This window comes from Lasiodiplodia theobromae, assembly GCF_012971845.1.
Source record: "Lasiodiplodia theobromae strain AM2As chromosome Unknown scaffold_56, whole genome shotgun sequence".
In the NCBI taxonomy this organism is placed as follows: Eukaryota; Fungi; Ascomycota; class Dothideomycetes; order Botryosphaeriales; family Botryosphaeriaceae; genus Lasiodiplodia; species Lasiodiplodia theobromae.
Window position 1 is genome coordinate 59,174 of NW_023336537.1, and position 25,735 is coordinate 84,908.

Genomic DNA, 25,735 nt, shown 5'->3' on the forward strand with positions numbered 1-25,735 from the left:
GGTGTTGGGCGTTGCGGACGCGTGTAGATCGTGTCACGGAGTGCAGGCGAGGGTGGTGAGGATGGGCCGTCAGACGCGGTCTCTTGGGCGCGTGCGGTCGGCAGTTGGGAGAGGTGGATGCGGAAATTGAAGGTGGGTTGCTTGAGGGCGACTTTGTTCAGGCTCTGACGGCCGGTGCCCTCCCCCTCGCTAATTTTCCGGCTCGGGCTGCACTGCGCTGCGTGGCTGCGTCCTGCGCTCTCACACCCCAGCTTCGCCTATACACGCCAACACTTTGTGCGCCTTCTCGTGCATCCGCGCTGCGTCGCGCCGAATCATCTTGTCGTTTCGTGCAGCTTCGTGCAGACGGCCACCGTGTGCCTGTTGCCTGCGTCCACTGAAACACTCCACGTCGCTCGCTCGTTCTGCGGAAGCCGATCTCAGCACGTCGCGCCGAAGTCGGTCTCTCGCTGACGCCGCGTCCAAAATAAGAGCAGCTAACGCGCTCCGCCGTCGGGCGAGCGTGCATGCCTCAAGATTCAGCAGCTGACTAGATATAGTCTACGACACTCCCTGGTCTTGGGGCCGGCGAAGACTTGTGCAGCACAAGCGCTCCCGGAGAAGTATTAGCTCGAAGAATAATGCCGTCACCGTCATTCCTCATGGTTCTGCATATCTCGGCCTTTGTCGCCGGGCACATAGACGGAGCATGTGACAAAGCCCTACCAAAGCAATGAATGTTTGTGACCATCGCCGAGTCCAACTGCAGTCTTGAACAAAGAAGCTGGGGGAGAACTGCCGGACGTTCGTTCAAAACGGCCTTGTGTAGTAACTGTCTGGCGCAAAGGCATCTTTGTCACGTCTGGGGAAGACTCTGACGCAGCCCGATCCTCGCTGTTCTCCACATAAAGCGGCCTGTAGGTGCGGCGTACAGCAATCTCTGCTGGCATGTGAATTCGGAGGTCCATCAATTCCGCCCTGAGATTCGTCTTTGCTACAGGGCCTGGGCCAGCAGAGATGAGGCAGTATGGTCCTCACACTGCTGGGCGAGGGCAGGAACGTAAAGTTGCGGGGGTCTCTTTGCTGGGTTCGCACTGCACGGAGATGCCATGATCAAGCGCTGGTCGCACACGGCAAAGGCAGATCTGCGCCACGCGCGCGAGCCCGTAAAGCTGAAGAAGACGACATGGTGGTGAACGCTGGGCGCAGCCTTGCGCGGGTGCCATGACGACCTGGCCAGCCCTAGCGCCGCGTTGGGCTTAGCGGCAGCGACATCTGGCCGCAGCTCACGGCCAGCTTGATCATAACTCCTGACAAGAGTTGACCTCGCAACTGTCACCACCTCACTTCCACCCTACATTTTCCTTCTGGATCGCGCACCCGCAAGCTCGGCGCCCCGGCTTGCTGGATTTCCCCTTCCTTTCCGATTACCCTCTCCTTAATAACGAGTGGCGTTGGTTCTTGTTGATGAGCTGGCGTAACGAACGAACCCGCACAAACTCGCAGCCATGGCACCGCTTCCCATTAAGTTCTCCGAGCTGCTACAGGTACCTGCTATTCGCGCGCCGCTCCCGAGCCATTGCTGATTGCTGACCACCTGCAGCTGTCGCAAGTCGACATCCTCGTACGTCACCCGTTCGCGCAAACACGTCTGGCCGGAGCGCCGCGCTGACCGCACAGCAGCCCACCTCGATAGGATTCAACTCATGTGTAAGTCCCGCGCTTCGGAGCCGCGTCGCGTCGCGTGGGCTGGAATTGACTCGCTCGCCAGACCCTTGAGTCCGACTCGTACATTTGCGTCAGGCAGCAGGCCGACCAGAGCGCCTCGCCCGAAGTCATCATAATCGACCTCAAAAATGGCAACAACATCATCCGGAGGCCCATCAAGGCCGACAGCGCCATCATGCACTACAACAAGCAGATCATCGCATTGAAGGCCCAGCAGCGGACACTGCAGATCTTCGACTTGGCGCAGAAGGCGAAGCTGAAGTCGACCACCATGAACGAAGATGTCGTGTTCTGGAAGTGGTATAGCGAATCGAGCCTCGGCCTCGTCACCGAGAACTCCGTCTACCATTGGAACATCTTCGACCCGAACCAGGCGACGCCGGTCAAGATCTTTGACCGGAACCCCAACCTTTCGGTGGGCATAATACCGTGATACCTGTGGAAGCGGGCTTAATTGACATTGGACAGGGCTGCCAAATCATCAACTATCGGGTCAACGACGAAGAGAAGTGGTCTGTCATAGTGGGCATTTCCCAGCAGCAGGGCCGTGTGGTCGGAGCCATGCAGCTCTACTCTAGAGATCGCGGCATCAGCCAAAACATCGAGGGACACGCTGCTGCTTTTGGCACGCTTCGTATGGAAGGTGCGCCCGCCGATACCAAAGTCTTCACTTTCGCTGTTAGGACCGCAACCGGTGCGAAGCTGCACGTTGTGGAGATTGATCATCAGGCTGGCAACCCTACTTTCGCGAAGAAGGCCGTCGATGTTTATTTCCCGCCCGAGGCTACCAACGACTTCCCCGTCGCCATGCAGGTGTCTGAGAAGTACAACATCATCTACCTTGTCACCAAGTATGGTTTCATCCACCTGTACGACTTGGAGTCGGGCACCTGCATCTTCATGAACCGCATCTCTAGCGACACCATCTTCGTTACCGCACCCGACTCCGACTCCGCGGGCATCATTGGCATCAACCGCAAGGGCCAAGTCTTGTCCGTCACTCTCGACGAAAACACTGTGATACCCTACCTGCTGCAGAACCCGGCCAACGCCGAGCTGGCCTACAGGTTGGCTTCGCGTGCCGGTCTGCCTGGTGCCGATAACCTGTACCAGCAGCAATTTGAGAACCTTTTGGCATCCGGCCAGTACGCCGAGGCGGCAAAGACGGCGGCCAACTCTCCCCGTGGATTCCTTCGCACACCCCAGACGATCGAGCGCTTCAAGCAGGCTCCTCCCCAGCAGGGCCAGCTGTCTGTTATCCTGCAATACTTCGGCATGCTATTGGACAAGGGCAAGCTGAACCAATTCGAGACATTGGAGCTGGTACGGCCTGTTCTTCAGCAGGGCCGCAAGCATCTTCTGGAGAAATGGCTGGGAGAGGGCAAGCTGGAGTGCTCGGAGCAGCTTGGAGACATCGTCAGGCTGCATGATCTCAATCTGGCCTTGACCATCTACCAGCAGGCTGGTTCGTCTCAGAAGGTTGTAGCTGCGCTGGCGGAGCTCGGCCGATTCGATGAGATTCTCCCGTATGCGAAGCAGAGTGGCTACACGCCCGATTTCACCGTCCTGCTCCAGCACATTGTGCGCGTCAATCCGGAGAAGGGCGCCGAGTTCGCGACCGCCTTGGCCAAGGAGGAAAGTGGCCCCTTGATCGACATCGACCGTGTCGTCGACATTTTCCAGTCTCAGGGTATGGTTCAGCAGTGCACCGCCTTCTTGCTCGACGTCCTCGCGCCCAACCTCCCGGAGCAGGGCCACCTCCAGACGAAGCTGCTAGAGATGAACTTGCTCAACGCTCCTCAGGTAGCAGACGCCATTCTCGGCAACGAGATGTTTTCTCATTACGACAAGGCGCGCATTGCCCAGTTGTGCGAGAACGCCGGCCTGCTGACGAGAGCGCTGGAGCACAACGACGACCCGGCCGCAATCAAGCGCATCATTATCCACACGGATAAGCTCCCCGAGGAATGGCTGATAAACTACTTTGGTCACCTGACTGTCGAGCTCTCCATCGATTGCTTGGACGAGATGCTTAAGACGAACATCCGCCAGAATCTGCAGTCCGTCATTCGCATTGCCCAGAAGTACTCCGATCTTCTCGGCCCGACCCGCATTATTGACTTGCTGGAGAAGTACCGCACCGCCGAGGGCCTCTTCTTCTACCTCGGTGGAATCGTGAACCTTAGCGAGGACAAGGATGTGGTCTTCAAGTACATCGAGGCTGCGACTGCCATGGGCCAGCTCAACGAAGTCGAGCGCATTTGCCGCGAGAACAACTTCTTCGACCCGGAAAAGGTCAAGAACTTCCTCAAGGAGGCCAGGTTGACCGAGCAGCTCCCGCTCATCATTGTCTGCGACCGCTTCAACTTCATCCACGACCTGGTGTTGTACCTGTACAAACAGCAACAGTTCAAGTCCATCGAGGTCTATGTTCAGCGCGTGAATCCGTCCAGGACCCCGGCTGTCATTGGCGGTCTTCTCGACGTAGACTGCGATGAAAACATCATCAAGGGCCTGCTGCAGTCAGTCAACCCTGCTTCGATCCCCATCGATGAGCTCGTTGCAGAAGTGGAGACCCGCAACCGTCTCAAGCTCTTGCTACCGTTCCTGGAGGCTACTCTCGCCAGCGGCAACCAGCAGCAGGCTGTCTACAACGCCCTCGCCAAGATCTACATCGACAGCAACAACAACCCGGAGAAGTTCTTGCGTGAGAACGATCAGTACGACACGCTCACTGTCGGTAAATACTGCGAGGCCCGTGACCCCAGCTTGGCCTTCATCGCCTACCAGAAGGGCCAGAACGATCTTGAGCTCATCAACATCACCAACGAGAACTCGATGTTTAAAGCCCAGGCGAGATACCTGCTTGAGCGGTCCGATCCCGAAATCTGGGATTACGTGTTGAGCGCCAACAACCTCTTCAAGAGGTCGGTGGTGGATCAGGTCATCGCCACTGCCGTGCCGGAGTCTCAGGAGCCTGATAAGGTCTCGGTCGCTGTCAAGGCTTTCATCGGCAACGATCTTCCTGGCGAGCTTATCGAGCTTTTGGAGAAAATCATTCTGGAGCCATCCACGTTCAGCGATAACCCGACGCTGCAGAACCTGCTTATGCTCACTGCAGCCAAGTCGGACAAGGGTCGCTTGATGGGCTACATCCAGCAGCTTGAAAACTACACTCCGGACGACATCGCCGCGCAGTGTATTGAGTTGGGCATGTACGACGAGGCCTTTGAGATCCACAAGAAGCACAACAATCATCTCGAGGCTGTCAACGTCCTTGTTGACCACATCGTCAGCATTGACCGCGCCCAGGAGTATGCCGACCGTGTCGATCTGCCCGAGGTTTGGAGCAAGGTCGCCAAAGCCCAGCTGGACGGTCTGCGTGTAACCGACTCCATCGAGTCGTACATCCGAGCTCAGGACGCGTCAAACTACAACGAGGTCATTGAGATTGCCACGCATGCTGGCAAGGATGATGATCTGATCAAATTCCTGAGGATGGCTCGCAAGACCCTGCGTGAGCCCCCGATCGATACCGCTTTGGCCTTCTGCTTCGCCCGTACCAACCAGCTCGCTGAGCTCGAGGACTTCTTGCGCGCGACCAACGTCGCGGATGTGGAAGCCTCTGGCGACAAGGCTTACGAGGAGGGTTACCACGAAGCTGCCAAGATCTTCTTCACCAGCATCTCCAATTGGGCGAAGCTTGCGACCACCCTTGTGCACTTGGAGGACTACCAGGCTGCTGTCGAGTGCGCTCGCAAGGCCAACAGCACCAAGGTGTGGAAACAGGTCAACGAGGCCTGCGTTGCCAAGAAGGAGTTCCGTCTCGCCCAGATTTGCGGCCTGAACCTTATTGTCCACGCCGAAGAGCTCTCGGATCTCGTTAAGCAGTACGAAAGGAACGGCTACTTCGACGAGCTCATTGCTCTCCTCGAAGCCGGCCTCGGCCTTGAACGTGCGCACATGGGAATGTTCACCGAGCTGGGTATCGCTCTCTCCAAGTACCACCCCGAGCGCGTCATGGAGCACCTCCGGCTCTTCTGGTCCCGTATCAACATCCCCAAGATGATCCGCGCCTGCGAGGAGGCTCACCTCTGGCCCGAACTCGTGTTCTTGTATGTCCACTACGACGAGCCGGATAACGCTGCTCTGGCCATGATGGAGCGTGCGGCGGATGCCTGGGAGCACCACTCGTTCAAGGACACGGTCGTCAAGGTTGCCAACTTGGAGATTTACTACCGCGCGTTGAACTTCTACCTCCAGGAGCAGCCATCGCTGCTTACCGATCTCCTTCAGGCGTTGACGCCGAGGATCGATGTTAACCGTGTTGTTCGCATGTTTGAGAAGTCGGACAACATTCCTCTCATCAAGCCGTTCTTGCTGAACGTCCAGTCGCAGAACAAGAGGGCTGTTAACAACGCGATCAATGACCTGCTTATCGAGGAGGAGGACTACAAGACTCTCCGCGACTCGGTCGAGAACTACGACAACTACGATGCGGTTGAGCTCGCGCAGCGCCTCGAGAAGCACGATCTTGTCTTCTTCAGGCAAATCGCTGCCAACATCTACCGCAAGAACAAGCGTTGGGACAAGTCGATCGCACTTTCGAAGCAGGACAAGCTTTTCAAGGACGCCATCGAGACGGCGGCCCTGTCGGCCAAGGCGGAGGTGGTGGAAGAATTGCTGCGCTATGTAAGTAATGTGACTCGCCGTCCCCAGATCCCGGCTGACGCTGTTGCAGTTCGTCGACATCGGCAGCCGCGAGTGCTACGTTGGCATGCTTTACGCGTGCTACGACCTGATCCGCCCTGATGTCATTCTGGAGGTGTCCTGGCGCAACGGTCTCCACGATTTTACGATGGTGAGTGCCATAAGGTTACGGGAGTGTCAGGGCCGAGCTAATATTTGGCAGCCGTACATGATCAACTTCTTGGCACAGCAGGCGGCGACCATTGAACTGCTCAAGAAGGACAACGAGGAGCGCAAGACGAGGGAGCAGTCGCAGCAGAAGAACGAGGAGAACACGCCGATACTCGGAGCGTCTCGTCTCATGCTCACGCAGGGCCCGAGCGCGCCCTCGCCAGCGCCGTATGGCCAGGCCAACGGCATTGCGCCTCAGACGACGGGCTACCGTGCATTCTAGGTTAAGAGGCTACGACATATTCTACTAATGGGTTACGGGGTCCACGAGGGTTTTGCATGTGAGCGGGGGATCGTTCCAGGCCTGGGGGGGCTAGTTCTCTTTTGCAACGGCTTTGGGTTTCTGGCCTCGGTACAGTTGTTGTATTGATGAACAGCGATGCAAGCTGGGGCTCTGCATTTTGTGCGAAAAGACGTTATGCTGTATTCTAATCTTCCGGTCCCGGACGGGGATCTTCGAATTGCATCTGCTTCTTACAGAGGGGTATTGCAGCCGAAGGCTAGCGTGAATTATTTTTTTTTCGCTCATGTCATGGGGGCTTGAAGCTACCGTCTGGACGTGGATGTATAATAACAATTATACATCCACGTCCAGACGGTAGCTTCAACTACCCCCACAAGTCGAATAATTCCTCAGGAATATTGTGAAATCCATCTGTTCGTAGCTGCCCGCTGCTATCCTTCGCGCTAGCTTTTGGCTGCAGTACCCCTCTGTATGCCGCGTGCAAGTGTTGAGCTGCGCCAAGGCCAACGGCGGCACGTCGTCGCCGGCCGGGGCGTTGGCGGAGGAGAAAGTTTGACGCAACGGCGTGGCCGGCGGGGCGCGTGACGGAGCGGCCTCGCGGTTGGCGGAGGCCAATGAGGCGTCTGGTTTAGCAAACGCGCCGTCGAGATATCTTTTCTCCGCCATCGCAGGAACCCCCATGCGGCGATCAGCGGCGTGGGAGGCACGCGTGCGAATTAAGGCCGAGCGCCCGAACTGCCCCTCCTTCGCGATGACTCTTGCTGCTGCGTTCAGCCGAGGAAGAGCGCTCCCGCCGGACGAGCGCTCCGCCGGCGGTCAACAGACAGCGAGGTTCCTACGGGACACGGGTTGCGGGCCGCGCGTTATCGCGGGTCAAACTATGGCGCGGGAGCTCACATGCCGCAGCTCTGGCTCGCGCCCAAGCTTCAGCCCACCTGCATAGCTTCCAGTTGCCATAAAGGCGGCCCTCCGCACCACGCCCTCGCCCGCCGACTTCCATTTCCCCGTCCCTCTCCACCCATCAGCCCTCTCTGCGTGCCCTCCTTCGCCCTTGCTCCTGTCACTGGACCCGTCTGCAGCCGCCAGCATGACGGACCTAATGGCCGACAAGACGGTCATCCAGGCCGGCGCGGCCGTCGAGGATGCGGACGACGACCACATTGACAAGCGCAACTCGGTGCACCAGCGGCTGCGCGCCAATAGCTCCATCATGCAGCTGAAGAAGCTGCTGGGTAAGGCTGCCCGCGGCGGGCGACGACGACGGGCAAGCTGACGTGCGGACAGTTGCAAACCGCGGCGAGATTCCCATCCGCATCTTCCGTACCGCGCACGAGCTGTCGCTGCACACCGTGGCCGTGTACAGCTACGAGGACCGGTTGAGCATGCACCGGCAGAAGGCCGACGAGGCCTACGTCATCGGCAAGCGCGGGCAGTACACGCCCGTCGGCGCGTATCTGGCCGGCGACGAGATCATCAAGATCGCGCTGCAGCACGATGTCAACATGATCCACCCGGGCTATGGCTTCCTGTCTGAGAACGCCGAATTCGCGCGCAACGTGGAGAAGGCCGGCCTGATAGTAAGTGACCAATTTCGCCAACAGGGCGAAATGCACCCGCCCTGCCCTATGACTCGAAAAAAGCAAGCTCTCCACCACGCTAGCGCGCCGCGACGCCCTTCTGCCGCCAAGCTGCCCAGCAGCTACACAATTGTGGAACCCGCGCACATGCAACGCTACACGTCGCGAGCCCGCTGCTGACACCATCGTGACCGCAGTTTGTCGGCCCCACTCCTAGCACCATCGACGCCCTTGGAGACAAGGTCTCGGCCCGCCGCCTCGCCATCAAGTGCAACGTCCCCGTCGTCCCAGGCACATCAGACCCGGTAGAGAGGTATGAGGAGGTCAAGGCCTTCACCGACCAGTATGGCTTTCCCATCATCATTAAGGCTGCCTTCGGCGGCGGTGGCCGTGGCATGAGAGTGGTCCGCGATCAGGAGAGCCTGAAGGACTCGTTCGAACGAGCCACTTCTGAGGCACGCTCCGCATTTGGAAACGGCACCGTCTTCGTCGAGCGCTTCCTCGACAAGCCCAAGCACATCGAGGTCCAGCTTCTCGGCGACAACCACGGCAACGTGGTCCACTTGTTCGAGCGTGACTGCTCCGTCCAGCGCCGTCACCAGAAGGTCGTCGAGATTGCGCCCGCCAAGGATCTCCCGCAAGAGACCCGCGATGCCATTCTTGCCGATGCGGTCAAGCTGGCCAAATCGGTAAACTACCGCAACGCCGGAACCGCCGAGTTCCTTGTCGATCAGCAAAACAGATACTATTTCATTGAGATCAACCCTCGCATGTGAGTGAGCCCGGAGCTTCGGACTGCCGTATTAGGCAGCTGCTGACTGAAACAGCCAAGTTGAACACACCATCACCGAGGAAATCACTGGGATTGATATTGTTGCAGCCCAGATTCAGATTGCCGCTGGTGCTACTCTGGCTCAGCTTGGTCTGACTCAGGATCGCATTTCTACCCGTGGCTTCGCCATCCAATGTCGCATCACCACCGAAGACCCTGCCAAGGGTTTCTCGCCCGACACTGGCAAGATCGAGGTCTATCGCTCTGCAGGTGGCAACGGTGTCCGTCTGGACGGTGGCAATGGCTTTGCTGGCGCCGTCATCACTCCCCACTATGACTCCATGCTGGTCAAGTGCACTTGCCATGGCTCGACCTACGAAATTGCCCGGAGGAAGATGCTCCGTGCTCTCGTTGAGTTCCGCATCCGCGGTGTCAAGACTAACATTCCTTTCCTGGCTTCTCTGCTCACTCACCCTGTCTTCATCGATGGAACGTGCTGGACCACGTTCATCGATGACACTCCCGAGCTCTTTGCCCTGGTGGGCAGCCAGAACCGTGCTCAGAAGTTGCTTTCTTACCTTGGCGATCTTGCTGTCAACGGCAGCCAGATCAAGGGTCAAATTGGTGAGCCCAAGTTCAAGGGAGACATCCAGATTCCCGAGCTTAAGACTCACGACGGCAAGACTCTCGACGTCTCTCAGCCGTGTCAGAAGGGCTGGCGAAACATCATCGTTGAGCAGGGCCCTGAAGCCTTTGCCAAAGCTGTTCGTGCGCACCAAGGATGTCTTATCATGGACACCACTTGGCGTGATGCTCACCAGTCCCTGCTGGCCACTCGTGTCAGGACTGTCGACATCCTCAACATTGCCAAGGAAACTAGCCATGCCTATGCTAATGCCTGGGCGCTTGAGTGCTGGGGTGGAGCTACCTTCGACGTGGCCATGCGCTTCCTCTACGAGGATCCTTGGGACAGGCTGAGGCAGATGAGGAAGCTTGTCCCGAACATTCCCTTTCAAATGCTGCTTAGAGGTGCCAATGGTGTCGCTTATTCCTCACTGCCGGACAACGCCATCGAGCACTTCGTCGAGCAGGCGAAGAAGAACGGAGTTGACATTTTCCGTGTCTTCGACGCTCTCAATGATGTTGCACAGCTTGAGGTTGGCATCAAGGCTGTCTTGAAGGCCGGCGGCGTTGCGGAAGGAACGCTGTGCTACAGTGGTGACAGTAAGTCTAGTCTGCTTCCGTAAGAGAATTTTTGGCTAACTATTATTCTTCTACAGTGCTGGTATGTAAATGGTTCTTTTTTTTTCTCCTGTCGATCGATGAGATGGACCTTCTCTGCCTATCGGAAACACATAAAAGAGCAAAGGCTGACATTTTCTGATCAGAACCCCAAGAAGAAGTACAATTTCGAATACTACATGGATCTTGCCGAAAAGATCGTCAAGATGGGCGCTCACGTCCTTGGCATCAAGGACATGGCCGGTGTTTTAAAGCCTAGGGCTGCCACCCAGCTGATCAGTGCCCTCCGGGAGAAGTACCCCGATCTGCCCATTCACGTGCACACGCACGACTCGGCTGGTACTGGTGTCGCCTCGATGGTAGCGTGCGCCCAGGCCGGTGCCGATGCGGTCGACGCTGCCATTGACAGCTTGTCAGGCATGACTTCTCAGCCCAGCATTGGCGCTGTCCTAGCGTCTCTTGAGGGCGGTCCTCACGACCCTGGCCTTGACAGCCATGTCATCCGTCACCTCGATGCCTACTGGGCGCAGCTCCGTCTGTTGTATTCTCCCTTCGAGGCTGGGCTCACTGGCCCCGACCCTGAGGTTTACGAGCACGAGATTCCCGGTGGCCAGCTCACCAACCTCATTTTCCAGGCTTCTCAACAGGGTCTCGGTGAGAAGTGGGCCCACACGAAGAAGGCGTATGAGGAGGCCAACGATATCTTGGGCGACATTGTCAAGGTTACGCCAACCTCGAAGGTCGTGGGTGACCTCGCTCAGTTCATGGTCTCGAACAACCTCAGCTACGATGATGTGCTCAACAAAGCCCCGCAGCTCGACTTCCCCAGTTCGGTGCTGGAGTTCTTCGAGGGTCTCATGGGCCAACCGTACGGAGGCTTCCCCGAGCCGCTGCGCACACAAGCTCTGCGTGAGCGCCGCAAGATGGACAAGCGCCCCGGCTTGTACTTGGAGCCTGTCAATTTTGACAAGGTCCGCAAGGACCTCAAGGAGAAATTTGGCGGTGCAACCGAGACGGACATTGCCAGCTTTGTCATGTACCCCAAGGTGTTCGAGGACTTCAAGAAGTTCCAGCAGAAGTACGGAGACCTGTCGGTGCTGCCGACTCGCTTTTTCTTGTCTCGGCCGGAGATCGGCGAAGAGTTCCACGTCGAGCTGGAGAAGGGTAAGGTGCTAATCCTCAAGCTCCTTGCCATTGGACCGCTGTCGGAGCAGACGGGCCAGCGCGAGGTGTTTTACGAGATGAACGGCGAGGTCAGACAAGTCACTGTTGACGACAAGCACGCAGCCATTGAGAACACCAGCCGACCCAAGGCGGACAGCAGCGACAGCAGCCAAGTTGGGTCCCCAATGGCTGGTGTGGTGGTTGAGGTGCGCGTGCACGACGGTTCGGATGTCAAGAAGGGTGACCCCATCGCGGTGCTCAGCGCGATGAAGATGGTAAGTCGAAAACTATGTTTGGCGAAACGAGTAGCTGACGGTGCGTCTAGGAAATGGTCATCTCGGCACCACATTCGGGCAAGATTGGCTCGCTAGGCGTCAAGGAGGGCGACTCCGTCGACGCGCAGGACCTGGTGTGCAAGATTGTCAAATGAGAGGAGGTGCGCAGACCACGGGCCGATGGACCCTTGGGCTAGCCGGATGTGGACGCCACCAGACGTGGAATGTTCCTGGCTTCTGCAGCTCCGAGACCGTTTGCGGACACGGGAAGCGAGGGATGATTGGGAGGGATGGGACAGGGTGTGGGGGTGGGAATGCTGGCCATGACGTGGAGCAGCCCCATAGATTCCCCTCCTAGTCTCCATTTGGAGAATGCGGAATGGCTTTCCCTTTCAGCACGACTCTCCTACCTTATCCGTAGCAATGCGTGAGATTAGTTGGATCCGACCCGTGCGAGATGTTGACCTGTAATCTGTGTTATGGGGGGAGCTGAAGCTATCGTCCGGACGTAAACGTTGAATTAATAATTCTACATATACGTCCGGACAGCAGCTTCAGCTCCCTACAATATGCTTTCTTTTTTGTAAAAAAGAAAAGGATTTCACGATTTCACGATTTCACACCAGCATATTCAGCTCCGGGTGCCCCTCCGTACGGTCGCGCGCCACATGGTACTGCGCAGATCCTGTTGGTCGCTTTTTATTCCGCCTTGCTTTCCTTCACGCAGGTGCAGAGTGGCGGAGAAGAATTGCCCGCGCCCTCCATGAACCAGAACAGCCAGTTTTTCATCCTACTGTCGGAAACATTCGCTTTAACCCCCCAACCAACATGACAGGAAACTGACTCCTGCCACACAATGTCGGTGTCGATCTTCCTTTTCTTGTTTCCTCCTAAGCTTTCCCCCGCAAATACCCGCTAACCAATCACGAAGAGATTGTTTCAAAGTGACCGGGGGTCAAGCCACTTACGGAGACGGCTGGTGCTAGCATGTGAACGTAAGCGCTTTTGTCCGGTGCTCTAAGGATGGGTGCTCGAGCCGACGGCTAGCGTGAGGATTAGCAGGGTCTTAGGAAGAACGACCGGGGTAGCTTTGCTCTGTCGATATCGCGGGAGGCTGGAAGGGCGGCAAAGTAGCTATCGGCTGGCCGTAACCGTATAATTATTAATAAGTCAACGTTCGATCGCTCCAGCTACTCCCTGTATACTACTGTTCCCTCGCAACTGGGCGTCGCCAATGACGTTGCTCGCGTTTAGCTTGATCGGGGGGGCTGACGATCGCCGGCGGAAGTGCAGCGGACCGGGGCATCGAACGGCGTCCCAAGCTGTGCGCAGACTTTGTGCAAGCTACCCTTTCCTGTGCGCCTGTGCTCCGAGCCAGCGTCCCAAACGGCGGGGTAATGTGTTCATCATCAGGAGACTGTCATCGGCTCGCTCGCGTGGCCCTGCTGGGGGACAGGTACCGCAGAATGCAGCGGCCCGTCGCTGGTGAGAGGAGGGGAATCCATTAATAAGAGGCTTTCTCCCATTTGACTTCTCTCCTTCAACGCATCCTCCCACGCTCTGCTGTACCACCAAACTCGAACCTTTCAGCACTCAAGTCACCATGGCCGACAGCGGAAACACGGGCACCAACCGCCGCCGCGTACGTCCCTAATCCTGCGTGTCAGGTGGTTTCAGGTGTAGCTGACGCCATCCAGTCGTCCGCTTCCGAGCGCTTCGCTTCTCTGCAAGCCGCCAAGCGGGACGCGGGCAACGAGCGGGCGTCTGCTGCCCGCGCCAGCTTCTCCGACCAGCGGCCAGCTCCCGGCTTCCTCGGCAAGCTGTGGAACGAGTGAGTGCCACCTTGTCTGCTCTCGAACTGCCAACTGATTCATATTGCGCAGCTTCACGCGTGGGCCCGCAACATCCGGCTCGAATCCGTCCAGTGCTACTGGAACGGGGGCTGGAACCGGCTCAGGCGCCGGCACCGCGACCAAGTAACTGCGGGGTATGGAGACTGTAAGACAAGGATGCGGAAGAGGGGAAAGAGGGCGTTTGTGGTGTTGATGACCGATGACGTCGTTCGTATTGTGTATTCTAGCAGCGCTGTTCTCACAATGGAGGATCTGGATCTCATCGCTGCCCCGCACCGTGTGGGGGAAGCAACCAAGTGCAAACGCGTCAAACACGATCCGGCGCGGCGGCCCCTCCCCGCGTCGCGCATCCGGCCTTGGCACAGCGCGAGGGGCTGCCCGTGGCACGCAAGCTGTCCACATTAGCAACTTCGTTTTGCGGCTGCGTAAGCCTCTTTCCACCGACGTTCTTTCTTCTACTCCTTCCAATCCCCCCCTCTGCCTCAAGCTCGCTCCTTTCCCGACCACTTCGCAGCAACATGGCTCAGACCGCCTCCGCCTACCCCCCGCTGGACCAGCGGCCCGTCAAGAACACCGTCTGCCTCTTCGATGTCGACGGCACCCTGACGCCCGCCAGGCGGGTGAGTCTCCATCTCCTTGCCTGCTTGCTCTGCCGTTCCTGACCCGCCCTCTCGATGAAAACAGGACGTGTCTCCGGAGATGCTTCAGCTCCTCTCGGAGCTCCGACACAAGGTCGCCATCGGCTTCGTCGGCGGCTCCGACCTGGCCAAGCAGCAGGAGCAGCTGGGTACGCGTGAGACGGACGTGTCGACGCTGTTCGACTTCTGCTTCGCCGAGAACGGCCTGACGGCCATCCGCCTGGGCAAGACGCTGGCGTCCGATTCGTTCATCGGTTGGCTGGGTGAGGATAAGTACAAGCCGCTGGTTAACTTCTGCCTGCGCTACATCGCCGACCTCGATATCCCCGTCAAGCGCGGCACCTTCGTCGAGTTCCGCAATGGCATGATCAACGTCTCGCCAATCGGCCGCAACGCCAGCGTCGCCGAGCGCAACGACTTCGAGGCCTACGACAAGATCCATGGCGTGCGCGCCAAGTTCGTTGACGAGCTGCGCAAGGCGTTCCCCGAATACGGCCTCACTTTCAGCATTGGCGGCCAGATCTCCTTCGACGTCTTCCCCTCCGGCTGGGACAAGACCTACTGCCTGCAGCACATCGAGAATGAGAAGAACCTGCCCGGCGGCGTCGAGTATACCACCATCCACTTTTTCGGCGACAAGACGTACAAGGGCGGCAACGACTACGAGATTTACGAGGACCCCCGCACCATCGGCCACAGCGTCACCAGCCCCGAAGACACGGCCGCCAAGCTGAAGGAGCTCTTCTTCTCGTAAGACACAGTTAGACAACCACAACTAGGTAGTGCCGTCTTCGGTGCACGCCATAGTGTAGGAGCTCTATGCAATATCCATTGCTGTTGCGGTTTGGGTTGTGATGACAACAGAAAAAAAAAAAAAGAGAGCGAGAGCGAAACGGGGCAACACGGGTCTTCTTTAGATAAGAACCGCGACGTGATGTCTTTTTTTTTTTTTTTTTACTTTTTGGCAAACAGATAGGAACAGTTATACCCCCACGAATTCACCCAAGTCAACATTCGGCCACTCAAGATAATACCGAGTTCCTTTCATCATTTACGGAGTGCCCCTAGCTTCACTACTATTTGCATTCCACAGAAGGTTATCGCTGGCAGGACCCTTAGAACAAAGGATAATTATGCTTCGTCTTTTTCCTTATAAAATAAATAAATAACAACATATATGGGTAGCTGAAGCTATCGATATGGGTTTATTAGACGAGACTTCCCTTTATCTCTTTATATATATATATGTGTGTGTGTGTGTGTGTGTATGTCAGTATATTCTCTCTTCGAATTCCAACACCCAGGCGGGTTCGCAATCCCCGTGTCGTAAACCTTTAAAGCCAGAGCCGCCACTCGTGCTCACTCAATCCTCCGTAACAGCGAACCCTACCCGAATCCACAAGCTACATCCAACGCACCCCACCAGCACCTCCCCAACTCCGGTTCCTGCCGTGGCCGTGGCCGCTTCCAATGCCTCCTCATCCACCACGAATCCTTTCTCCTCGCCGCATCTGCAACCTCGCCACCACCGGCTGCCACCTTCCGCGCCCTCGTCGTACGCCAGGTCATCTAGATCCACAGCCTCGAGGCCGAGCCGCCATTGTGCTTCTTCTTCCTCGTCTGCTCCCGTGTCGCCGCCCGCCGTGAGGCCGGGTTTGGCATTCAGCCGTAACGATCGATCGTGTGCCGCGCGCGCGGCCGGGTCGAGTAGTGTCTTGTAGGCGAGCGTGACGTCGTCGATGGTGTAGCTCTTGCTTGCGTTATTGCCATTCAACGGCACCGCGCTGCCCGGGTCGGCTGAGTGTGACTGGGCGGAGGCTGGTAGCTTGTCTGGGTGGTGTGTGAGGAGGGCGCGGCGGTAGGCGGCCTTGATTGTCGACGAAGATAGGGTTGTCGGCGTGGAGGAAGACGCGAAGGGCGAGGGAAGGGAGAGGATGCGGTAGGCGTTGAAGGAAGGCGACAGAGAGGCGGGCGTTGCCCCGGGCGTCGCGGTGGCGGACGGCATCGGTCGTTCGCGGAGGTGGTTTGCGCCGTGTTCGTTGCGCGCGGAAGTGTGACTGTGACTGCCAAATTCGTGGGTGGACCCTGCATGAGCGTGTCTTGATGGCGCATAATTGCGAACCAGGGTCCCAACCTCCATCACCTTGACACTACCAAACCGATGGAGCATTTAAGCGACCCTACGCGACAAAGGGAGCCCGGTGCTACCACGATGGAAGAGCAGCGTGAAGAGAGCAGCACGTCGCTGCCCGCTTCGAGCACAGGCCCCTCAGACATCACCTTGACACAACCCAACCCATGGACATTGACGAGAATATTGGACAGCCAGGTGAAGTGAGCAGCAGCTCGCTTCCCGCTCCAGTCCTGACTGCCACCCCGAGTTTCGATTGGCCGTCGGATATCGACAACCCCAGTCCTGCCTCACCTGCCACCATGACCACCCCGAGTGTGCCCGAAAATGCCAATTCGTTAGACCTCAGCTCACCTATCACTACCCCCAGTAGAGCAGCCAAAGCCCCCGCGCCGCCAGCCGATGATAGCACACCCTCGAAAGCGAAGCGATCGACCAAGCAGACATGGATTCCCCATGACGTCATACCCCCGAATTTTAGGTTCCCTTTTGATACAGTCCCCTCTCGTAGCCGATGGCTAGCGTGAAGAATAGCAAGGCCACAGGCGTAACTATGCCTCAAATCGTTCTCAGAAAAATAGCATATGTAGGTAGCTGAAGCCATCGTCCGGACGTAAATGTATAATTTTTAATTTGACATTCTCATCCGGACGATAGCTTCAACTACCCCCGGCATGGGCGAATGATGAATCCACGCTAGCCATCGGCTGCAAGAGGGGACTGTAGGAAGTAATCTACCTTTATGAGGGGTGATGTCCTATATTATAGTATGCTGTCCGCTCGTAAGAGTCCATGTCCATTGTATGATTCGTCACCAGCAACTACGGTGATAGTAGAGCTTCGTCACAGGTATGTGCATGGTGCCGCACTGATCATACCCGGCAAACACCAACGAATGATGATCTCACGACAGACATTATTTCTCCTGCTCGACTCGGGCCCCGTGATTCAGAGTCACCGCGCAGTCCTCCTAATATCTGCAATGGCCCGCCGTCGATGGTCGCTATCTGCAAACAGCGCCTCGATTAGATCCACAACCTCGTCCGCCTCAAATTCAAGCTTTAGTTCGCCTTCGGTCCACAGGTACTTGATGTCGGCCAGGGTGCCCTCGAGGATCTCGCTAAGATACTGGAACTTAAACCAGTTGGGCGTGTAGATGCCAGTCATGTCTCCTTGTTGTCCTGGCTGCTTGAACAGGTCGCTGACCTCGCACACGCGGTTGCACAACTCCCGAAGGCGCTTCGACTCTTCCTCGGAGATGTCGCTCATGTCCTCGATGTCGACAATCATCTTGTTGAGCACCGTCGCCAGAAGGGACCCCAGCGATTGCAGGAGCGCCGAGTGTGATAGCACGCCTGTCCACTGCTCGGCCACATCCCTGATCCGGTCCGCCGTCATCGAGACAGCATTGTCGCACTCTGCGGCGAAAGGCGCTGTTGTGCAATTGTTAAAGCCTTGAGCTCCATCGAGCAGGTCCCGGAGGATGGTTCTTTGTGACTCCATCTCCTTGCCGTATGCACGCTTGCTGAAACTCTCAATGGCTTTCAAGTCAGCATCAAGGCGTAGGCGGCTTGACGGTTTTGACGATGGTGGCAGATCCGACGACTCATCTGATCTGGCCTGTCTCGCCAGGAAATCACGCAGCTCGTCCACCAAACGGGTGGAGTCATTGTAAGCCAACATGTTCCCGGCGGCGTCGTTAGCGTAGTAAACCGGTGCGGTCGCTCGATACATGGCCAAGATGAGCGTCGGGATGGAGTAAAGGCCGACGGCAGCCGGCGCAACCGGGGAGTCGGCGAAGCTGCAAATTGTTAGAACCGATGGATGCACTGAAAAGAAGGGGAGCTTACTTCGGGTGAGCGAGGGCTTGAGCATCGGCGACCACCCGAGTAATGACTTCCATGATGGCGTCTGGTATGCCTGTGACCGTGTATTTCTCCCGCAACGTTAATTCTCTCTCCTGAGCCCCCGACCGTCCCGTTTCCCCATTCGGCTTCGATGAGTGCTCCTGCGATGCAACATCCTTCGGCATGTCTGCAGCCTCGTCATCATCACCCCAACCCCAAGCATCCGTGTCTTCCTCCTCAGGGTTGCCTTTCGAGCCTTTCTCGGATTTTGACTCTGCGTCATCATCCAGACCCCAAGCATCCGCATCCATTTCTTCTTCTTCCACGTGCGATGCCCCCTGCTTCCCCTTGGTCTCGGCAGCCTCTGATGTTTTCTCGGCCTCGTCGTTGCCCCACGCATCCCAGCCTTCGTCAGCCTCCTCGCCAGCCTCTGCCGCCATGATCGCATCATCACGGGACACCATCTGCGTTTCCACGCGCTCCACTTCCTTCTTGTGTCGAATTCCTTGAGAACACAGTTCCCGCACAGATGCCAACGCGTCTTCTTTTCTGCGTGCAAGCCAGTTGCGCGGCGTCTTCTCCACCCATTCATGAAGCTCTTTGCATGGCCAACCCAGGTCCTCGACATAGCGCGCGAGACTGGATACTGATGACAAGGTGTCTTGAAAAGAACCAAGATGATCAAGCGAAACAGGTATCGAGGGATCGAGCCAGTCAGCAATGAGCCGGGAAACGACGCCTGGCAGGAGTTTCTCACACACAGGGCCAGAAATGGACGCTGGTAGGCGTTTACTAAGAAATTCGCAAATGTGCCGAACGTCGGTCACTACGTCCGACGGTGCTGCACCAGAGGAAACGGCAATGGTGTCATCAGCGATGCTGACAGCATTGGACTTGCGGTTCGAGGTCAACCGAGGTCTCACAATCGCATGCTCGAAAGCTTTCTGGAACTTGAGAAGGGCAGCGTCGAGGGTGCCGAGACGGGAGAGGGCGTCGACCACCATGGGCAGGGTCATATCTGCGGCGGTTTAGAACAGCACGCTGCAGGCGGGCCGCGCACACTTACTGTCGACTTGGTCGTTGACGGTTACGGAGCGAGCAGGAATGTCAGCCGCGAGCAGGAGGCCCCAGGCACGGTTCGCGGTTTCTGCCAGAGCGTCGCGCAGCTGGTTCGCGCGCTTCTGTAAGACGCCGGCTACTCTGGTGTCCCTGAACGGGCCTAGGTGCAGTATGTAGTCGTCGACCTGGTGCACCTTCTGCAGGGCGCCGAGGATGTCCTGTTCGAGGGCGGCATTCTGAGCGCCGTCCAGCAGGAGCGAGGCCTGCTTGATGCGCTCGAGCGTGGCAGTGAGGGTGTCATTGAAGGCGAGCTCGTTCTTGAGGAGGGCGGCCTTGCCCGAGGCGTCGTGGACGCCGGCGTGGAGGGTGTTTGCGGCCTCGGCCTGCTGGACAATGTCGTGGGCGGTTGCGCGCGAGCGCTCAATGTCGGCCTGCAGCTGCTTGGCCTGGGCAATCCAGCTGTCGACGTCGGGGGCGGCAGCGCGGCTTAGGGCGCGGATCTCAGCCTGCAGGCGCGTCAGCAGGCAGCGGGGAAGCCGGGGCGGGGAGGGCGACGCGCCTTGACTTCAGTCCGGGCCCTCTCAATGCCGGCGAGCAAGGTGGGAAAGGCATCGCGGGGCAGCTGGGCCGAGGCGACATGCTCGCTGTCCGGGTAGGCGCCGTGCTCAACGGACTCGAGCACGACCTGGCCGAGCTTCTGGGGCGTCAGAATGGGCGGCATGGTGTTGGGTGGTGTTTGCTGGCATGAGCTCCGACGTCAGACGGCGCAAAAAGCCCGGCCGCACGGCCGCCCGTGACTGCCCCAGCATCCGCCTTCTCGCTCTCTCCACGCAGCGCCTACGACCTTGTGCCATCCTGTCCGGTACGTGCCATCCCCAGACCACCGGCTCCTGCAGCATCCCGGCCCCCGTCTTCCATCTGCGCGCCGAATCGGGAAATGCTGATTAGTGCGACGCGGCCCCAGCACGGCAACCGAGCGACCACCTTGCGAGCCGGCGTCTTCTGGTGACACGCGCGCGTTTGGCTGAGCACGGCAACCGCTGACCATCCGCCCAGTGTCTTTGCCTTCGGTCTTCTGCTGGCCTTCTCTGTTCGGTATCACGTCCCCTCCACCATGACTTCAATTTCCCCTCGTTCTGCTCTGACTCCGGCCCCAGCCTCCTGCAGCCTCTCCGTCGCTTGGTTGCTGCACCGAACTGCCTCGCCATCATGCCGGGCCTAGTCGAGAACAAGCCTCGATTCAGGACTGTCCAGCAGTTTGAAGCAGACTATGCTCCCGCCAAGTTCTCTCAGTATGAGTCTACGCGGACTGGCATGAGGGTCGTCGTCGTTGACCGAAAAGGCCCCAAGGTCAACGGCTACTTCGCTCTTGCTACCGAGATTCATGATGATTCAGGTGCTCGTAGGTGAAGCGTGTGAGATTTTTGCCGAAACCAGGCGTGCCGGTGCTGACGGACGCAGCGCACACCCTGGAGCATCTTTGCTTCATGGTAAGCCCCGCGTGCACTCCAACACCGCGAGTCTGCTAATGCCGCCCTAGGGCTCGCGAAGCTACAAGTACAAGGGCGTTCTTGACCGTCTGGCCACGAGAGCTTACTCAAACACGAACGCCTGGACTGCCACTGACCATACGGCCTACACCCTGGATACCGCAGGCTGGGATGGCTTCGCCCAGATCGTCTGTCCCCCCTGCACTCCACTGCGTCCCGACGACCCTCACTGACGCCGCTGCCACAGCTCCCCGTCTACCTCGAACACGTCTTGCTCCCGACGTTGACCGACGAGGGCTGCTACACCGAAGTCCATCACATCGATGGCACTGGCAAGGATGCCGGGTACGTACTCCGCAACCACGACGCATGGAAGCCTAACCGTTTGACAGTGTGGTTTATTCCGAGATGCAAGGCGTGCAGAACACGCAGGGAGAGCTCATGGAGCTTCAGGCCCGCCGTCTCCTTTACCCTGAGGGCAACGGCTTCCGTTACGAGACGGGCGGCATGATGGAGCAGCTGCGCGTGCTCACTGCAGACCGTATTCGCGCATTCCACAAAGACATGTACCAGCCCAAGAACCTGTGCCTCGTCATCACGGGCGAAGTGGACCACGACAATCTGCTCTCCATCTTGGACAAGTTCGAAGACAGCATCGTGGACGCCATGCCTCCACTTGACGCACCCTTTAAGAGACCGTGGGTCGACTCCGGCCCGACGCTTCCTTTGTCCAAGACTATCATCGACACCGTTGAGTTTCCCGAAGACGACGAGTCTACAGGAGAGATCTTGATTGGATTCTTCGGCCCCAAGTGCAACGACATTCTCAACGGTCAGCCGTTCGCCCGTCCTTGATTTCGTATGCTAACGTGCATAGGAACGGCAATGGACGTGCTCCTGACCTATCTGGCCGAGTCCTCTGTTTCACTCCTCGAGAACGTCATCGTCGAGAAGGAGCAGATTGCGAGCGCGGTCTACTACCAGACAGACAACCGCCCGGACACGGTCGTGTGGTTCACACTCAGCGCCGTTGCCACCGAAAAACTCTCGGAGGTTGAGAAGAGGTTCTTCGAGATTCTCAAGGAGGCGGCGTCAAAGCCCGTCGACATGACGTACATGTCCGATTGCATAGATCGGTTGAAGAAACAAGTCATGCTCACAACGGAGAATTCGCTCGATAGATTCGCCGACGCCATCATCCAAGACCACCTTTTCGGCAAGCGAGACGGTTCAACTCTCTACGACGGCCTTCATTCACTGAAAGTGTTTGAGGCCTTGAAGAAGTGGACCGACAAGCAGTGGCGAGAGTTTCTGTCAAAGTGGCTCGCAGACGCCCATCATGTGTCCATCCTGGGCGTCCCTTCGCGGAAGCTTTCCAAGAAGCTGAAGAGTGACGAGAAGGCTCGCGTGAAGGAACAACGAGACCGTCTCGGTGAAGAAGGGCTGAAGAAGCTCGCCCAGAAGCTCGAGGAAGCCAAGGCCGAGAACGACAAGCCAATTCCTCCTGAAATCTTGGAGTCGTTCAAGGTTCCTGGAGTCGAGTCGATTCACTTCATCCCGACAACGACTGCTCGTTCCGGTCTCGCCAAGAAAATGGGCAGCCTCGACAACGACATCCAAAGGCACGTCGACGAGGACAAGAGCGACATCCCGCTATTCATTCACTTCGAATCGATTCCCACCAACTTTGTCCACGTGAGCCTCGTCCTTTGCACAGGTTCTGTTCCCCTTCAACTAAAGCCCCTTCTCACCGTCTACATCAACAACTTCTTCACGACCCCGATCATGCGCGACGGAGCCCGCGTGGAATTCGAACAGGTCGTGACAGAGCTTGAGAAGGATACTGTCACCTACCGGATCGATGCGGGATCTTCTATTGGAAACTCCGAGCTCCTGCGCGTCAAGCTGTCAGTCGAGCGCGAGAAGTACGAGACTGCCATTAAGTGGCTCAAAGACATTCTTTTTAGTAGCGTCTTCGACGTGGAACGGCTGAAGGCTACTCTCACCAAGATGCTGGCCGACATTCCGGACGAGAAGCGGAGTGGCCACGACATGGCCTATGCCGTCGATTCCATGCTACATTACGCATCCATCTCATCTAGCCGTACGCAGAACACGCTGGTCAAGGCACTCTACTTGAAGCGCATCAACAAGCTGCTTGCGAAAGATCCTGATGCCGTCATCGGCCGCCTGGAGGACCTGCGCAAGAGCCTGCTGCGCTTCTCGAACATGCGTGTTCTTGTCGTCGCCGACGTATCCAAGCTCTCCAATCCCGTATCGGCGTGGAAGTCCTTCGTGGCCGATCTCGATACGAAGCAGTCGCTTGCACCGCTGGACTCGCGCAAGGAAGCCCTCAGCGAGGCGGCTAAGAACCCAGGTCAATTCAACTACATCGTCCCCATGCCCACCATCGACTCCTCTTACGCGCTCTTCACCGCGCGTGGGCCCGACTCGTACCAGCACCCCTCGCTCCCCGCCCTCATGGTCGCGCTTGCCTACCTCGAGGCGGTCGAAGGACCACTCTGGGTCGCTGTGCGTGGCACTGGTCTCGCGTACGGCACGTCGTTCGCGCGCGGCACTGACACCGGCCTCCTCGGTTATCGCATCTACCGGTCGCCTGACACGTTCAAGGCGTACAGTACCAGCCGCAGCGTCGTTGAGGACTTCATCTCGGGCGTACGACCGTTCGAGAAACACGCGCTCGAGGGTGCCATCAGCACTATCGTCGAAGGCTTCGCGGACGAGCAGCCCACCATGGTGTCGGCGGCGACGCTCGGCTTCGTTAACCAGGTCGTCAAGGGCATCCCCAAGGACTGGAGCAAGGGTATGCTAGAAAAAGTGCGCGAAGTGGGCGTGGACGAGATCAAAGCGGTGCTAAAGGAATTCGTGCTCCCCGTCTTCCTGCCGGGTAAGGCGAACGTGGTCGTCACTTGCGCCACGATCATGGAGGAAGTAAGTGGCCAGCTCTATTTCCTTTCATCTACTTCTGTGAGATCATGCTCTTTGCTGACCGCTTGCCCTCAACTAGGACCTCAAGAAGAACCTCGAGTCCGTGGGATTCAAGCCTGAAGTCCGCACCTTGGCATCCTTCCAGGACGATTACGGGCTCAAGCCTGAGCCTGGCGATGAAGACGACGAGGCGGAGGACGACGGCGATGAAGAGGACGATGACGATGATGAAGATGATGACGAAGAAGGCAGCGACGATTGCACCGAGGATGACGAAAGTGAAGAAGAGTAATCAGACCCATGGGGTGTGTACAGCATGTGGCTAGGTGGGTTGATAACTGAAGAAATACAGGTCAGTAAATATCCCGGCTTAGAGACTGCAGGGATCTGCTAGTGAATACAGAGGGGTATTGTAGCTGAATGCTATTGTTTTTTGGGGCAAAACATAAATACAACCCATGTCGTATCCAAAAGCCCAGCTACCACTCGAGCGGCTGGACGCAACCAAATCCAACCCCCTTCACCAAAATATACACTTTTCAAAACGCCGCAACCCTTGAATGAAGATATTGCAAATCGTTATCGTTGCTGCACAGAAGGCTGTGCTACCAAATGTCGCTCATACCCTCTATGGCGGGAGGGTGAAGCGAAGGTAGGTAGGTAGTCGCAACGGCTAGCCGCTGGCGATAACGGTTATCGCGGGCAAGGGGTGTCGATCACGGCGTGAGTTCTGGTCCAGTCTCCAGTGTCCACTGTCCCGTCAATTCAAACCAAAGGAAGTTCCTTTTGGTAATAAGGAACTCCAGCACCTAGAGAGCTGCAATGCTGCGGCCGGGTCTAAAACTTACAGGATCCTGCGCGAGGTCGTTATGCGCCGAAGCGGGTCGGGCTTATAACCTGAAGAATGCGTAGAATGGTCTATAGAATATGCGTAGGCAGCGTAGAATACACACGCTGCTAGATGACTAAGTACTCGCCAACAGCACACGGAGTAGTAGCAAATAGAAAGGCGCTTACTTTTCTGACCCCCCTTGTTATTATATTGCCTCCCCATGAAAAAATAACTTTTACTCGTCGATATGACTGTTTATACTACTTTTTACTCGAGCTAGCAATTGCTGAAGCCGATAGCGATATTTGCTAGAACCGGCGATAATTGCTCGCGCTAGTGGTTGCTCGCGGTGATTATACAGTTAGCTGGTTAGTAATACGACGAGTAGTAAGGTCCTTAGACATCTCTAGAGTCTTAACAATTTGGGTATTTAAGAGGGATCAAAGCTGATATTTCGTGAGGGGGTTAGAAAAGTAGGCGCCAATAGAAAACGGGAGGGAGGAGATAGAGTCTACCTCATCAGTTAAAATCTATATTACTACGGTAGTAATTAAGCCTCTACAGCCCCCTCTTGCAGCCGATAGCTAGTACGAATAATAGCAGGGCTTTAGAACGCAGCGTAACTATGCCCAAGCTCTGCGTTAAAAAAAAAAGGTATTTGGGTAGTTGAAGCTATCGTCCGGACGAGAGTGTGGAGTTAAATATTCTACATACACGTCCGGACGATAGCTTCAGCTACCCATGACTTGTGTTACTTGAAGCGCAGCGTGAAGTTTATCTGGCATGTAGTTGAGGAAATAGCCTAGGGCGAGCTAAAGCTTGGATGCAATCGAGAGGCAGTCTAGATTGTGCGTGTAGCCGAGCATGCCGTATGCTTTCAAGCATGCAAGGAAATGATCGAGCAGACGGTATTCTCCTTCCAGAGTGAGCGATGTTGAGGAAGATTCGACAGATTCTATGATGGGGGGTTTTTCACACGCATGCTTGCTAAATTGGATGGCGGTTCGCTAACCATCGTTCACGCATGCGCCTCTA

The 25,735-nt window shown here is 57.1% G+C and overlaps 6 protein-coding genes across 6 annotated transcripts; 4 read left to right on the top strand and 2 right to left on the bottom strand.

Annotated features, from left to right (window-relative positions):
* Positions 1-1,487: 1,487 nt before the first annotated feature.
* LTHEOB_11990 (Clathrin heavy chain) lies at positions 1,488-6,850 on the top strand (the record flags this gene model as incomplete). Its single annotated transcript, XM_035508807.1, has 7 exons — positions 1,488-1,526; positions 1,583-1,603; positions 1,663-1,689; positions 1,751-2,122; positions 2,176-6,399; positions 6,449-6,568; positions 6,620-6,850. 7 exons carry the CDS (start codon positions 1,488-1,490, stop codon positions 6,848-6,850), a joined length of 5,034 nt encoding a protein of 1,677 aa, XP_035365403.1.
* A 6,654-nt stretch (positions 6,851-13,504) lies between these two features.
* LTHEOB_11991 (Conidiation-specific protein) lies at positions 13,505-13,881 on the top strand (the record flags this gene model as incomplete). The annotated part of the gene is made up of 3 exons (XM_035508808.1): positions 13,505-13,543; positions 13,599-13,732; positions 13,785-13,881. The coding sequence occupies 3 exons, from the start codon at positions 13,505-13,507 to the stop codon at positions 13,879-13,881; spliced, it is 270 nt and encodes an 89-aa protein (XP_035365404.1).
* A 391-nt stretch (positions 13,882-14,272) lies between these two features.
* LTHEOB_11992 (Eukaryotic phosphomannomutase) lies at positions 14,273-15,146 on the top strand (the record flags this gene model as incomplete). The annotated part of the gene is made up of 2 exons (XM_035508809.1): positions 14,273-14,374; positions 14,439-15,146. 2 exons carry the CDS (start codon positions 14,273-14,275, stop codon positions 15,144-15,146), a joined length of 810 nt encoding a protein of 269 aa, XP_035365405.1.
* Positions 15,147-15,755: 609 nt separating this feature from the next.
* On the bottom strand, positions 15,756-16,397 carry LTHEOB_11993 (uncharacterized protein; the record flags this gene model as incomplete). The annotated part of the gene is made up of 1 exon (XM_035508810.1): positions 15,756-16,397. One exon carries the CDS (start codon positions 16,395-16,397, stop codon positions 15,756-15,758), a length of 642 nt encoding a protein of 213 aa, XP_035365406.1.
* Positions 16,398-17,477: 1,080 nt separating this feature from the next.
* Positions 17,478-20,150, bottom strand: LTHEOB_11994 (RZZ complex subunit Zw10; the record flags this gene model as incomplete). The annotated part of the gene is made up of 4 exons (XM_035508811.1): positions 17,478-18,324; positions 18,374-19,388; positions 19,437-19,935; positions 19,995-20,150. 4 exons carry the CDS (start codon positions 20,148-20,150, stop codon positions 17,478-17,480), a joined length of 2,517 nt encoding a protein of 838 aa, XP_035365407.1.
* A 488-nt stretch (positions 20,151-20,638) lies between these two features.
* LTHEOB_11995 (zinc metalloprotease) lies at positions 20,639-24,160 on the top strand (the record flags this gene model as incomplete). The annotated part of the gene is made up of 7 exons (XM_035508812.1): positions 20,639-20,831; positions 20,891-20,919; positions 20,970-21,107; positions 21,167-21,264; positions 21,312-21,751; positions 21,797-23,871; positions 23,948-24,160. The coding sequence occupies 7 exons, from the start codon at positions 20,639-20,641 to the stop codon at positions 24,158-24,160; spliced, it is 3,186 nt and encodes a 1,061-aa protein (XP_035365408.1).
* Between the last annotated feature and the right edge of the window lie 1,575 nt (positions 24,161-25,735).